Genomic DNA, 14,054 nt, shown 5'->3' with positions numbered 1-14,054 from the left:
CCTGGACCTCAACACAGAGAAGAGATGCCTGCTGCTATCACACCATGCTTATTTAGATTAAATACACTCGGCAAACAGGGAAAGAAGCCGCGGCTTGTTGCTGTCCCACTAGAACGTCACTTACAGACACCTCATGCAGCTCACTGTGACCATCAGTCGTCCCCTTAGCCAAACTTAAAGCTTCGGTGTTGTTAGATGAGCTGTATCACCCCCAAGCAGAGGAAAGGCCACGCTGGCCCTGCCTTGCGTCCATCAGCAAACAGCCCTGAACATCTCTCCCACCCCATTCTTCTCTGCAGACCGCTCTTCAGTAGTCTGAAAGCAAGCTTGGCACCACAGCCAAGCAGTGACTCAGTGCAGTGATATCTGTAATTCAGAACTCGTACTCCAGCAGGCAATGCCCATAGGCAGGAACTCATTATCAAGATAGAAATCTCATCCTCTTAACAGTGAGGTCAGCCCAGACAGCAGAGAAGGAGGAGTTAGAAAGGGAATATGCTTCTGCTGAAGAGGCAAGTGATGCAACATCACAAGTAACTTAAGAAAACCATGACCAGAAGTTCTAAGAACAAGAAAGTGCCTTTCCACCTCTGCATTTTAAAGTGTTAAGAGTTAAGCCACTTTTTCTGAGAAAATGCATTTATAATCAGAATCTTTAAGTTAAAAACTAAGAACTACAAAAAAAACCCTACTAAAAAGTGTTACACTTCTCCCATACTATTAGTTTTCAATAACTGATTATCCTTAAGTCCTTTCCAATTTCTAGAATAAGCCTTTTATACATTTGCCTACCATCCCCCATCAGAAGACAGGAATACATTGTCTTGCACAGCAAGTTGTCATCTCGCTTTCAGAGAAAGTACTCTGGAGAAGCAATAACCAATGGCAGACACCACTAATGACTGAAGAGTTACTTAGTGCTACAGTACAGTAGTATCTCAAAGAGGATTGTGCTTCAAGAACAGCTCACCACATGGGTTTAATAGTTGTTACTACTTTGTCTTCATTATTAAATTAGCTTTGATCCCAATTAAACCCCCCTCCCCCAAATAAAAGAGAACAGAGCTCTATTGACACTGCATACAGAACAAAATTTTTGATTTCTTGCAACAGTAACTCAAATGAAGTTTTGCTGGCATCCTAAAGATAACTCCACAAGAGTCAAAATTAGATCTCTGATCATGCTACATATTTTCCTGTTCGCAATCACCGGTGTTGCACAGCTTGGGATTTCCACTGTAAATGAGACATAGATTAAATATACAGCCATAAGAAAACCCAAAGGCCTTTCATTTGTTCCAGCTCTTGTCTAATTATAGCTGGTGACATCATTAAGACTTACAGACAGAGCAAAGCACTGCAGGGATGAAGATAACTAGCCATAAATAGCATGTTCTGTGGCAGCCAAAGCCAGACTGACTTAAAAATCCAGAATATATTTACCATCCCAGAAGAGTCAATGGGAGCTCAAGGTACAGAGTAGGATTCAGCCGGGAAAAAAAGTCATCTTCCCTGGCAATTCCTCAATATGTCGTCATTCTGGCTTAAAACAGCATAGTAATTTGTCATATACATACACAGTGTAGTGAGCTGGCAAGCTTGAAGAAAAGCTGTGGAATGTCAAGCAGAAGATGTGATTCAGCTCTGTCCATTACATAGCATTGATCTTTGACTTGCTATGTGATGGAGTCATATAATGCAAGGCTAATTAGAAAAAACAGTTCAGCATAAAAGGCGGCAGAGAGATCTCATTCATGGATAGATGTTTCCCATCTCAGTAAATCTGATACTTGAATAGAGGGAGTCAATAGACTTGGCTTTAGATGAGGAAAAGGAAGGATTCATTTTGTCCCTACAACAATTAAGAATGAGCAAAGCTACACTAAGTACAGGCTCTTACTTGGGTACCATTGGCTTTGGTAATAATTGTATACATTCCATCCATTTCCACAAAATAATTTTATTAGATACATGAATACAAAAGATATACAAATATATTAGTGTTTTCAATGCCAGAGTATAGAAAGTAATCTATATTTGAAGTCACACACACATATTAGTAACTCTGTCTCCAAAATACTGCATAAAAATACTTGGATTACTGCTATGAAACTGACCTAGCAGTCTCTTTCTCTCTTTGTCAGAGAGCTTTGAATCTTCATCAATAGCTTTCAACAGAGATAACAGCTCATCTTTTGTTGTCTTCTCTGTATTGGAGCAATATTCTCTCTCATCAAGTTTTTGGCAAAAGGTATAGCCTGAAAGGAAACATGAAACATTCAGATAGTTAACACCACAGTCAACCACCCTCCAGATTCTACAGACCCATCTTCCTTCAGAGTCCAATTAGTCATTGTTACAGCAAGTCTTTTTACATCCTCTCAGTGCCTTCTATTTCTCCTCTGGGTGGATGACAAGAATAAAAAGTTGAGTTTAAACTGTTACCTGTTATCTTAGTAGGATCTTGGCCTTTCTGCAAAGCCACCAGTTTATTGCTGACCATTTTATGCAGTGTCCCTGGGATCTTGAATAGAAAGAGAAGACAGTCAAACAGCAGCTTAGAAAAAGACAATTCTGCATAAGCATCCAAGACAGCAAAAACTTGGTCATTTTCTAGCACTTACCTTTAACACATCTTTTTGGTGATCCACAAGGAACAAGATCAGGAGGTCAGTTTTCCCTCTGGATAAGGTTTTATTGTTGATAATAGCTTTAGAGAATGTTCTTTTCACAACCATCCTGTTGTCACTCTAAAGGATAATGGGAAATAGTGATCAGAAGAGGATAATTAGTCTCCGCCTTTAAAAAGGGCATTGCCTTTGTTCTTCTAGAGTCTTTGCTTCTCCTCTAGTCACATATTTTAGCTACAAATATTTTTCTGACCTGTATCTGGGATCTCTAGATTTCAGTAAGTGTAAAGCAACATGTAACAGTTAAGTATGCACATTTACCTCTTTCTGTAGTTTGAGGTCAGAATTATGTGCTGCAACAGCCATGAAGTATAGTAGTCTTCTGAACTCTTCCCTGACTTGGCTGTCTAGAAGTTTCAAATAGAGTTGAACAGCTTCTAAAGATTGCTCCATCTTCCCATTCACTGGGGAGAGATAAAGGTATCCATTGCCATATTTATTATTTAAATAAATGTTACAGTAAAACACCTAAATTAGCCACTGAAGAGAAGTTAATCTCTCTAAACAGAATGGGTTAACCAAAGCAGTTCATTCTCACAAAGATTCCTCACAGGCTGATGAGAGCTGTTTGCATACAATCTGAGAACAGCCCACACCCAGGCTTTTAGCCTGATATTTAAGAAAACTCACTTCCAATTAAAGTTCAGCCACCTTGAATGGAATGTGAAATACTGAAAAAGGAATATAGTTCTGTTTAGAACAAATAATGACCCCTTGTGGAAATAAAGATCTACCAAGAAATGAGGAATATGTCCTAGATAAATGGGCTAGCTTGATGAATTAATTGCAAACCATTCTGTAAAGCTTCACTAAGTTTTAATTGGCCTTACTATGCAGAATACCCATTTTAGATGTGTGAATTATTTCAACTAAGCAGGCTGTACTAATATCCTCCCTTTATCATGGAGGAATAGGATATAAATGCAAAATATTCCTGCCAACATGGAACAAGACTAATGAAAGCACAGAAAGATGAAAAATAGGGAGAAGAGAGATGTTAACTCATGACTGAAACATCAAAAGCTTTCTAAAATACTGTCTAAATGTAATATAAGAAATGAACATTTCTATGGACAAGAGAGGAAAGTTTCACCCCAGTTTCACAGCCATTCTACACAGAACTGAACACAAACTACAGAACTGCATATAGTCAGGACCAAAATTTCTCTTTATTTTGAAGCACAGTCTTCATGACTAGAAATGAAAAAAATTGCAAAGTCAACCTTTAAGCTTGGTTGTTGTAGTAAATACTCAGTCTGCCAGTACATATCTCACTTAAGCTTAGGAATATAGCTTTATCTTACTTACCTAATAGTTCTGCAATTCCTGAATGAATCTCAGATGCATGGCTTAACAGTGGCTCCTTTTTTTGGCTGTAGTATCTACCAATATTTTCAAACAGCAGTATTTTCCATGTATCTGCTTTATCTGGTTGATCAGGCAAGTTCCTGCTAATATCTACCACCATGTGATCTGGAAGATATTCCAAGCAATCTATTGCTGCTGAGAGCCATTCATCTGTTCTAAAAGACAGAGTGGTTTAACATTGTAGCATTACTGATGCCTTTCAGAGACAGTTGCATTGTTTTTCACAGAAAGCAAGTAGACTGGTTTCTCACTGCATGAGAGTACTTAAATACATTAGAAATTGACACAAAGACAACACTTCTTCTGACACCTTCAGGTGGATCACAGGCATGTGTATCTGTTTACGTCAGAGTTATTAATTCTTCATCTTGATTAAATACATAGCAGTCACAAGCAGTTAAAACAAGTTAGTGACATCCTCTACTGTTAGACAAGGACATAATTATTGCTAGACGAACAGAAGCCTGAACCTTGATCTGATTCAGATAGCTAAAAGCTTTTCAGACTATGTTTTTAACGGTTTCAGGCTCAGCATTCTTGGCTTTTTTAATATAGTAGGAGAAACTAAACTATTCCCTCACAGATAATGTTTTAAGGAAAAAAGAAAATCAAGATGATTGCAAAATGCTCTATTCTTCCCTCAATGCAAACAATTACCCCTCTGAATATGATCAAATACTATCATTGCATTCAAAAACTCTTCCAGTGTTCAGCACAAATTGTCTCAGCTACTTCTGGTTTAGAGCTCAACAACTGGTATTTACCAATTAATCCAGTCAAGTCTAACAGGAAAAGTGCCTACTCACATCCTTTCTGCAGTACTGGAGACTACTACATTTCTACTCAAAGATCAAACGTGCTTTACATTTCTACGAAAGCAGAAAGTTTTTCAAAGTTGCAGAGGTGAGCAACGAATACTTACTGTGAGTCACTGAAAGCCTTGAGAATCTCTCTGTCTAGGTAGTTACTTGTGATGACATATCCAGTTCCCTTCCTTGGTTGTGGAAGCTGAGGTCTGATCTCTTGGTGCTCAAGTAAAGACTCAAGGAGCGGGAGGTCTACAAGCTGCAGCAGACGAGCAATTGTTTGTTCTTGCCATACTTCATTAATAACTGGGAAGGGTGGAATACACAAAACACACAGGAATTCAGCACGTGCTAAAAAGAGAGATTTATGAAAAAGACAACTCCCCTTCCTCCCATAAGTCTTAACAAATTAGTTTTACCAAAATAAAGATTTACAGTAGCAGAGAGTGTGGCCCTTATCAGCTTTAAGTGCATTTTATCACTGCAAAAGGAAAGAATTAGCCATTTGTTAGCTACAGATGTCAGAGAACTGCTTTTTGGGTAAGTCTGAAGTGCCTTACATTCTTCATATTCCAATTTCCAAGCCTTCTAGATAAGGAATTAAAAAAAGTAACAATGACACTATTCTTATCTTAGCTTCCACAATTATGATCTGACTCAAGTTTTGAGAGTTTCTAGGATGCATTAGCATTTTTAACCAAAGGAAAAAACACATTAGATCATAGTTTAGTCTGAGAGAGAAGACATGAATTGTCAGGAACAGTTTCACAGAACACTGAAAGAGCACCAGACAGTGCAGATCCACAGTTAAAAAGCTAGGGAAGACTTTTAGCTAACAGTAGACTATTGGCCATGATTAAGGCAAGTAGTGCAGGTAAATGAATATTATGAAGAACATTCCTAATGCAAGTCAAGCTCTACACAATTGCTGTATTCTTCTCCACAAAATTCAACACTGATTTATTGCAACTAGAGATAATGGGTCCTGTCTGATGAAATAAAAAGTGAGCCTGCAACAAATATAATTTGCCTTTGCTATGACATGGCGTTCAGAACAAAATACTAGGAGACTCAGTTTAACTCCCTCTCCAATCTGACAGGCATAAGCCTTTCCAGTCCTACAGTTACGTTCCTTCTCCCACAAACTAATGATGGAGATGTTATTTGGCTTACCTCGACGGGACAAACTATGCGAGATATTTACTTGAGGGGTATTTGCAGGCTTTAAGCTCAGGTTTTCCCAGAGATCCTCCAAGCTTTCTGGTTTGACAGGAGTAGAGTGAAACATGCTCTTCTCATGTCTGAGATTAGAAACAGTTTTTATATATATTTATAACCATATATATGGATAACCAAACATACTATGTAACATAGGTATGGGTAACTGTTCAAGATATTTTAAAATGTTTTCTCTATATAAATATTTACATAATCTTCTCTCTCCTCTTCCCCACCCAACACTTTCTCTGTCAAAGTCTGACATCTGTACAAGGAGAGTGTATGATACCTTAAAGAATTATTTGCATACAACAGTCACATGCAAGAGCACAGTTCCTTTCTCGGAACTTGTCACAGCTACCTCAATTACCACAGAGAAAATGGTTAAGGAGGGGAAATTATTTAAAAAAAAAAAAAAAAGAAAATTTCCCCCTCAAAACCTCCAGAGTTTTAAGACATTATTCCTGATGGCAAAGTGAGGACAAAAATTAAGAGCTGTTCTTGAAAAACCTAGAAGGTGGTTGCTCCATAGCAACACCATTCCTACAGTTATGCAGCAACTAATGGAAGGCTTCAGAAACCTGTCACTCATTTCTGTGTGTTAGCTGGTTCTCCTCATAACTGCTTTCATCTGCTATCAAGTAGATGGCATAACAACTCCAGCCACAAAACTACTATTCCTCCAAGCATATTTGTTTAGTTTTAATTTCTACAGCTTCTTTGTTCTAGGGCACTGCAAAACCCTTTTGATGTCCACTATCTTTGTTACATATGTGACAAGCTGCATGTATCAATAGATCTGTTCCTTTCACTAAATGAAGAAATGCAATCCAATGGATCTGTGCCCTGCCCAGAAGAAAAACACCTTCATTCTACACTAACAGAACACAAATAACCTTGTTTCATGACTGTTTGTCCAACATTTTCTAAGCCTTGCTTTAACAGCCCTTGTAATGAATATATTTTTAAATACCACATTTGACTGAAGTCTTTAATTTCTCACGAATTCTCCTCCTTCCAAATAAAGACTTTGGACAGTTTGCTTTAGCACACAACAAGAGCTAGCTGGGGGCAAGGGAGAAGCAGGACCAAGGAAGTATCCGTTTTTAATCTCTGCTTCTAGAATTTTCTGATCACTGAGGTTGATGCCCTGAAGTTCACACTACTCTCATGAGCACATCATAGAATGGTTTGGGTTGGAAGGGACATTTAAAAGATCATCCAATCCCCCTGCCATGGGCAGGGACACCCTCCACTAGAACAGGTTGCCCAAAGCCCCATCAGACCTTGAACATTTCCAGGGATGGGGCATCCACACTTCTCTGGGCAACCTGTTCCAGTGCCTCAGCACCCTCACAGTCAAGAATTTCTTCCATATATCTAATCTAAATCTACCCTCCTTCAGCTTAAAGCCATTACCCCTTGTCCTATCACTCCATGCCCTTGTAAACAGTCCCCCTCCAGCTTTCCTGTAGGCCCCTTTAGGTACTGGGAGGCTGCAACTAGGTCTCCCCAGAGCCTTCTCCAGGCTGAGCAACCCCAACTCTCTCAGCCTGTCTCCACAGAAGAGGTGCTCCATCCCTCTGATCATCTTCGTGGCCCTCCTCTGGACTTGCTCCAACAGGTCCATGTCCTTCTTGTACTGAGGACCCCAGAGCTGGATGCAGCATGCCAGGTGGGGTCTCATGAGAGTGGTGTAAAGGTGGAGAATTGCCTCCCTTGACCTGCTGGTCACGCTTCTTTTGATGCAGCTGGCTTCCTGGGCTGCAGGCACACTGCCAGCTCACATTGAGCTTCTCATCAACCAACATTCCCAAGTCCTTCTCCTCAGGGCAGCTCTCAATCCATTCTCCACCCAGCCTGTATTTGTGCTTGGGATTGCCCCAACTGATCACCATAAATCACATAAGGTATTTTCTTTTTAGGTCAATGCTATTTGCAATTTTCAAACATGTATTGCGAAAACTATTGCAATAACTACGCGAATGTAGTTTCTTGTAAGAATATGTTCAGAGATGAACACTTGACAAACTATTTACGGGAAGTTATTTGGCAAAGTGTCATCTACATAGCAGTGTGCTCTGGTTTGTGACAGTTTAGTTGGCACCAGGGTTTTCTTTGCCCACGCCTAAAGAGACGGAGAAACAAAACCTCACAATTGCACTTTCCTCTGGTTCTGTGATGGCATGCAATGGCATAACAGCTTACTATCTATCCTAGGTGCAAGTCAAATGCACACAGAGACACAGCTGAGAACATTTCAAAAAGCTAAATTTGAAGTGTAGCAAAGCTAAAATAATGAAAGACGACAGCAATGTTTACCTGTTTTTTTCCTTAAAAACTGGATGGATTACTGGCTTAGTCCAGAGCTAGGTGCACAGTGACTAAAGATTGCTCCATTGCATTAGCCTGATGCACCTGAATTCCAGTTGGTTATATTGGTTTAGAGCCTAATAGATCACTATCTGCAACGCGCTTAATTTCTACCCTGCTACCCCCCCTCTCCCAAGGTGATGTGATAACAGACACAGAAAACAAGTAACTATACAGGCTGAATGACTTACTTCAAATTGCTGTTTTCTACCTATCTTTCATCCACAAACATCTGTATAGTATCTACTTTCCCATCCCTCCCCCCCCAGGTCCTGTAATCTTATAACAGTTTTCCCTTCTCTCCCCCAGAATACATAGCATTTTCCTATTGTAAAAAATTTCTTATCTTCACATTCCACGTACTAACCTTTGTGGTGTACACTGCTGGTAATCTTTATCAAGTTCCATTTGGTTTGAGACATTTGTGAATCTGTAGAGGCTACTGCTACTGTCTTCAAAGACAGACCGTTTGTCTTTTCCAAAGACCCTAGTTGAAACAGACTCAAATACTTTGTAATCCATCAGTGCTTGACATACACGCACTATTTTAGCACGGGAAATATCCACATCCCCAAAATACTTGTTCTGCAGAAGATGGGCAAAGACAACATCCACCGCATCTGAACCAATAAAACAGTCATGATAGCACTTCAGGTTCTGGCGACGCTTTTTCACTTCCACCTGAGTTTGAAGTGCATTGATAATGCTGCTCCAGACATAGGTTGCTCCAAATGGTTTCTGCGCCAAGCTAAAGCCTAAGAACAGGGAAAGCATAAAGATTGAATTTATGGTGCAATTAGAAACAAACTGCCCCCTTTCTGGCTATTAGGTTTCATGAATCTTGCAAGGATTTAAAAATTTGAGATTTCCAGTTTGGCTTGGGTTGCTCATGTATTAACATTTTGTTACTGAGCAAGTCTGTCTGCATTGTACCAATGTATCTCACTCTGGTGGTTGCTCTCATTACATTAGCCTGAAGCTTTGCAACCCGGAGCTTCTAACTTTTTCAGCCTGTCACTTTGACACTGTCCTTTTCCATACTCCTCCATCACCTAATGGTTACACTTGCAGAGCCTACTCATAAGCACACGTTCCCACAGCCAAAAGCTAGCTGTACATACTTGTAACTCCCCAGTTTCTCTACTAACACTGACAAACTATACAGCTGAGCAGGGGAACAGGGAAGCAGGGATGAAGAAACACATCAGAACCTCATTTTCTATAGAGCTGTACATACACACAGGCAACCTAGTATCAGTGCTCAGCATATCACTAAGGTCAAAAATTCTCTTGAGACACCACTCACTCACTTATCCCACAGAACAGCCTTCTACCACCACAGCTCCAACTGAGATTTAAGCTCTGTGGACTCAATGCCACTTCCTCGAGCCAACCAGTCTTCCCTTCCCCAATAAAACCACTTAACTATTACTCATTTACCAATCTGATTAAGAACAGCATGCTAGCAACTAACAGTTTGACCAGAGGCTAGACTCAGCCTCCACAAGGACTTAAAAACACAGAATATACTTATAAAGTTTGCAGGTGGCACCTAACTGGAAAAGTTGCAGCCACCAGAGAAGCTCCAGTAAGAATATATGTTTCTCAGGAAATCAGATTAATAATTTATTAAGAGAAAAAGTAGAGGAAGAAGAGAGAAATCAAAAGCTGAAGAGCAAAATACAGAATGAGGAGTTGGCAGCAATCCTACAGAAAGCCATCTGGGGTTATGACAGACCTCAAACCAAATGAATTAACAGTGTGATACAGTGTTTAAAAAGAACAACATGCAACTCATTCTGGAACATATTACCATGAACATTTTCCACAGAGATGCAGGAGGTATTTTTTCCTGTTCTGCTTAATCTGAAGTGGCTTTAGTTAGAAAATTGTATTCCAATTTTGGGCAGAGTTTCCAGCTGATCTCCATCTACCAGAGAGCCCAGAAGTTAGCAAACTGGCAGGGGGAGGGGGGGAAGCTGGGGGGCAGTAAAAACTGAAGAAAAAAAGAAAAAAGAAAACAAGCAGGGAATACAATAGCATTTGAACACACCAACACTGTTATAAAGGACATCAATGGTTATCTTCAGAGCCATTATCAATCAGATACCTGCTTTCCAAAAAGATTCATGTCAGAAAAACAACCAACTTTTTAATACAAGGCATTGAACCAGGCTAAGTAGACACCTTCCACAACCTCCAGAAGCACAAAGCACACACTTGCTTATACTTCAGCCTGATGACACCTTCAGATAGGCAGAACAAAACAGAATACAGAATTTCCTTCTAGCCCTATATTTTGATAATTGAATTGCCTGTTTGGAAGAAAAAACCCCAAACCCAACACCACCAAATACATATCAATGTTGGTTGCTGTTGCTAAACTAAATAGCAACATATACTACCTGCAATAATTCTACCATTAACCACTGCTTTATCGCCTCTTCCCTCCACACACCCCTCCCCAAAATCTTTTTTTGGTAAGTGGTATTAAGCATGGCATTAAGGATTAAGATGACAAGGTTTTACAAAGTTAAGGAGCTTGAGGTGGGGGAAAAAAAGCAGAAGGTGTTCTCAACAAGTGCCCTTTAGCCCTTTGCGTTAAAGGGCCACCTGCTTCTCAACTCGCTTCCAGGACAGCAACAGCCGTCCGAGTCTCCCTAATACTCACCGCCGCCCGCCGCTCCACGGGCACTTGGCAGGCACCGCCCCAGCCGCCAGCCCCCGAGCCGCGGGGCTGCTGCACGTTAGCGAAGCTGCGCCACCGCGGCGACGGCGGCCGAGCTCGGCGAGGGGCGGCGGGGCAGGCGCGAAGCCCGGACAGGGGCCTCTCGGGCGGAAACGCCTCCCTCCACCAGCGGCGGAGAGCAGCCAATTTTTGAACCTCTGCGGAGCGGGGAAAGGCGCCGGCACGGAGCTCCCGGCGGGCAGGGGCCAGGCGCACAGCGGGACGGCTCCGAACCCCCAGGCCCGCAGCGGGTCGGACCCGCCTCACCTCACCAGCTGTCCCCACCAAGCCTGGGCTGAGGACACCCCGCCCGAGCGGACGCCGCGGCCCGCTCGCCCCCAGTCCCACTCAGCCGCCGTCCCGCTCCCTGCCCCGTACCCGGCGGCCTGGCGGCAGGGCTGCAGACAGCGCTGAGGCTCAAAGCCGCCGCCTTCTCCCGCACCGTAGCCATCACCGGCGACGGCTCCGCGCACTGTCGCGCCGCCCGCCGCCCGCGGGGAGAAGTAGCCCGCCAAGAGGCGGGGCCGCCGCGCCCGCGCCTACTACCATTGGTCGAGCCCGGACCCCGGGGCGGGGCGTGCGCGGTGGCGGTTGAACGACCGCCCGCGTGCCGCCGGGACTGCCGCGGGCGGCAGCGCCTCAGACCAGCCGAAGGCGGAGATGGCGGCTGGGGGGGGGGGGCGCTGAGGTGAAATTCACACCCGCCGCCCTCCTTTAAGGGCCTGCAACGGTTGAAAGAGCAGCGAAAGCCCGTTTAGACACCCCGCCCCGGAGCTGCGTCCAGGCCGATCCTTCAACCGGGCGTAGCGTGACCCGCGGCCCCACGGATTTATAAGATTTCGTTTCTGTGAATGTGAACACCAGCAGGATCCATAACCGGTGACTGTCCTCGGGGAGAAAATGCAGCAAAGAGATCGTGTGTTTATCAGCATTATGCTTCTGGTGCGAGAGGGCACTGCTGCTCTCACCTGGATAACAGCACCGTCTGTGCCAAAACACCAGAGATTTTGTAAAATCCCTGATGCTTCCTACAGCAATACAAATGCTACCCTGCATTCCTAGCAATAGGATATATAACCCTATTGATAGAGCACAGAAGGCATTTTTTCCCCCTGTATTTACTGTGTAGTTTAAGATCAAACTAGCCTGCTCTATTTCTTCAAGTTAACCCAAAAATAGGCCTCGTACGTGAGCATGGATGAACAATTAAACGGTGTTCTTGCTTGTTACCAGGACATACGGCTTGAACAATCACATATGCTTGAGATTCTCCTCTGATGTCTTATATGAGCTGTTTATTATAGCAGTAGGCATTTTTAATTGGGATGAAATAATAAATTTACTTTCAGGGTAATTTTTTTTCTACTCTCTGCAAGAAACAGCTGAGAGATCCAACGTAATTTTCTAGGTAGGGAATATTTTGATGATTCTTACTCAATGACAGTGTATTAGGACAACAAAAAATTCAGTTGTGCTTTTGGACTGATTTCAATAGGAGCAGACACAAAGCCAAATTGACCTCCATGATACACAAACTCAAAAGTATACAAATGCGCATTGAAGACCGAATAATATAGATCTTACAAGTGATAGAAAATTTCATTTTGAGTTCTCAGATTATTGAACTGTTGATGGTAGTTTTGCAAGACAAAATCCTCAGTGAAACTTTAGCCTGTGCTACTATGCAAGCAGGTGTAAAGTGCAGGACCTCTGCTACCCAATGAAGCTCAAGTTAGCCGCCTTTTATCCTTAAAGGTAGGGCACTAAGTTTGTTCATCATATAGAAATGAATAAACAATAGACTTGCTTCATTTCGGGCTGTGACAATTTGCTACAGGAAACTAGATACCACAAACTCATGGCAAACAAACATTCCTTCATGCTTCAGTGACAGAGCAATAAAGTATTTAATAATGGAGTTCTGAGAGTGGAAGTTCTTGTTAAGTTTTTCAGATAAAGAAGTCTTAAGTCTCTGGGCTTAAGCCCGGAGTAAAAGGAATCTATTCAAACTGTAGCAAAATGTTAGCCTTTGAAACTGAAAGTTCATATTGTTTTTCAACAATAGGAAGCAACAAACCGATTTCTTTCTTGGAGAAAGAGGGAAAGATGTTAAAAAAAAATAGTTCTGACTCGCAGGTGCCTGTTTTGACAGTTGTCGTTAAGAACCTAATAAAAAAAAATATATAAAGCATAGGTCAATGGGGATTTCCATGATACATTATTACCTACTTTTGTAGTAGTTCAATGCTAGACTTTTTTGATGCATTGTCAAAATATACTAACTGCAAATCAGTAAACGTCTGAGAATTTTCATTTTTAAAAATAATCTATTTTTGCATAGTTGTTGAAATAAAGCAATGCAGTCAATCATTCTGCACTAGTTCACTGTAATCTTGAGAGAATTTAGAACTACAAACATTTTCAAATAGGAGGTATACCAGTCAGTTAACGAGAACATTACACCTTACATCAGAGAACAATTTGTCAAAATACTGCTTGCAGGGAACAGAGTGAACTGCAGCTAATGCACTGTGAGTTGCTAATCTAGAAGGTCATAAGATTTTTATTCTTGTATTTTACCACCCGGTGATCAGCAGTCTACCCTGGATTTCTGCCTCTGCCTCCATGTTTGCCCACAGTGACCACAACACACCAGTTTCTCCATGGGCAGACGGCAGCTGTTGGCTGGTCAGCCAGCTGGTCTCAAACAGTGTCTGCTATCAAAGGATGTTGAAAAAATACAACTTTCAGTATTTCTTACAGTAACTTTATTATACTTTCCTAAAGCACATATATATTTTTATGTAATTATTAATAATCAATTCATTTAGTTATACTTTTATATAGTCATTTAAAAGAATACAATGTCAT

The 14,054-nt window shown here is 41.6% G+C and overlaps 1 protein-coding gene across 2 annotated transcripts; it reads right to left on the bottom strand.

Annotated features, from left to right (window-relative positions):
• Positions 1 to 1,949: 1,949 nt before the first annotated feature.
• DEPDC7 (DEP domain containing 7) lies at positions 1,950 to 11,642 on the bottom strand. 2 transcript variants are annotated; one of them, XM_054828791.1, is made up of 9 exons: positions 11,562 to 11,642; positions 8,823 to 9,210; positions 6,038 to 6,165; positions 4,981 to 5,170; positions 3,999 to 4,213; positions 2,952 to 3,094; positions 2,625 to 2,750; positions 2,446 to 2,524; positions 1,950 to 2,258 (listed from the first exon to the last, which is right to left on the bottom strand). In XM_054828791.1, exons 1-9 carry the CDS (start codon positions 11,632 to 11,634, stop codon positions 2,044 to 2,046), a joined length of 1,557 nt encoding a protein of 518 aa, XP_054684766.1. In that variant the 5' UTR covers positions 11,635 to 11,642; the 3' UTR covers positions 1,950 to 2,043. The 2 variants fall into 2 exon arrangements, with proteins under 2 accessions (XP_054684766.1, XP_054684767.1); XM_054828792.1 differs by lacking the exon at positions 11,562 to 11,642 and adding an exon at positions 11,127 to 11,547.
• Positions 11,643 to 14,054: the final 2,412 nt, after the last annotated feature.

This window comes from Grus americana, chromosome 5 (assembly GCF_028858705.1).
Source record: "Grus americana isolate bGruAme1 chromosome 5, bGruAme1.mat, whole genome shotgun sequence".
NCBI lineage: Eukaryota > Metazoa > Chordata > Aves > Gruiformes > Gruidae > Grus > Grus americana.
Note: the sequence above shows the minus strand (reverse complement) of the source record. Positions and strands in the feature narration are given on the sequence as shown.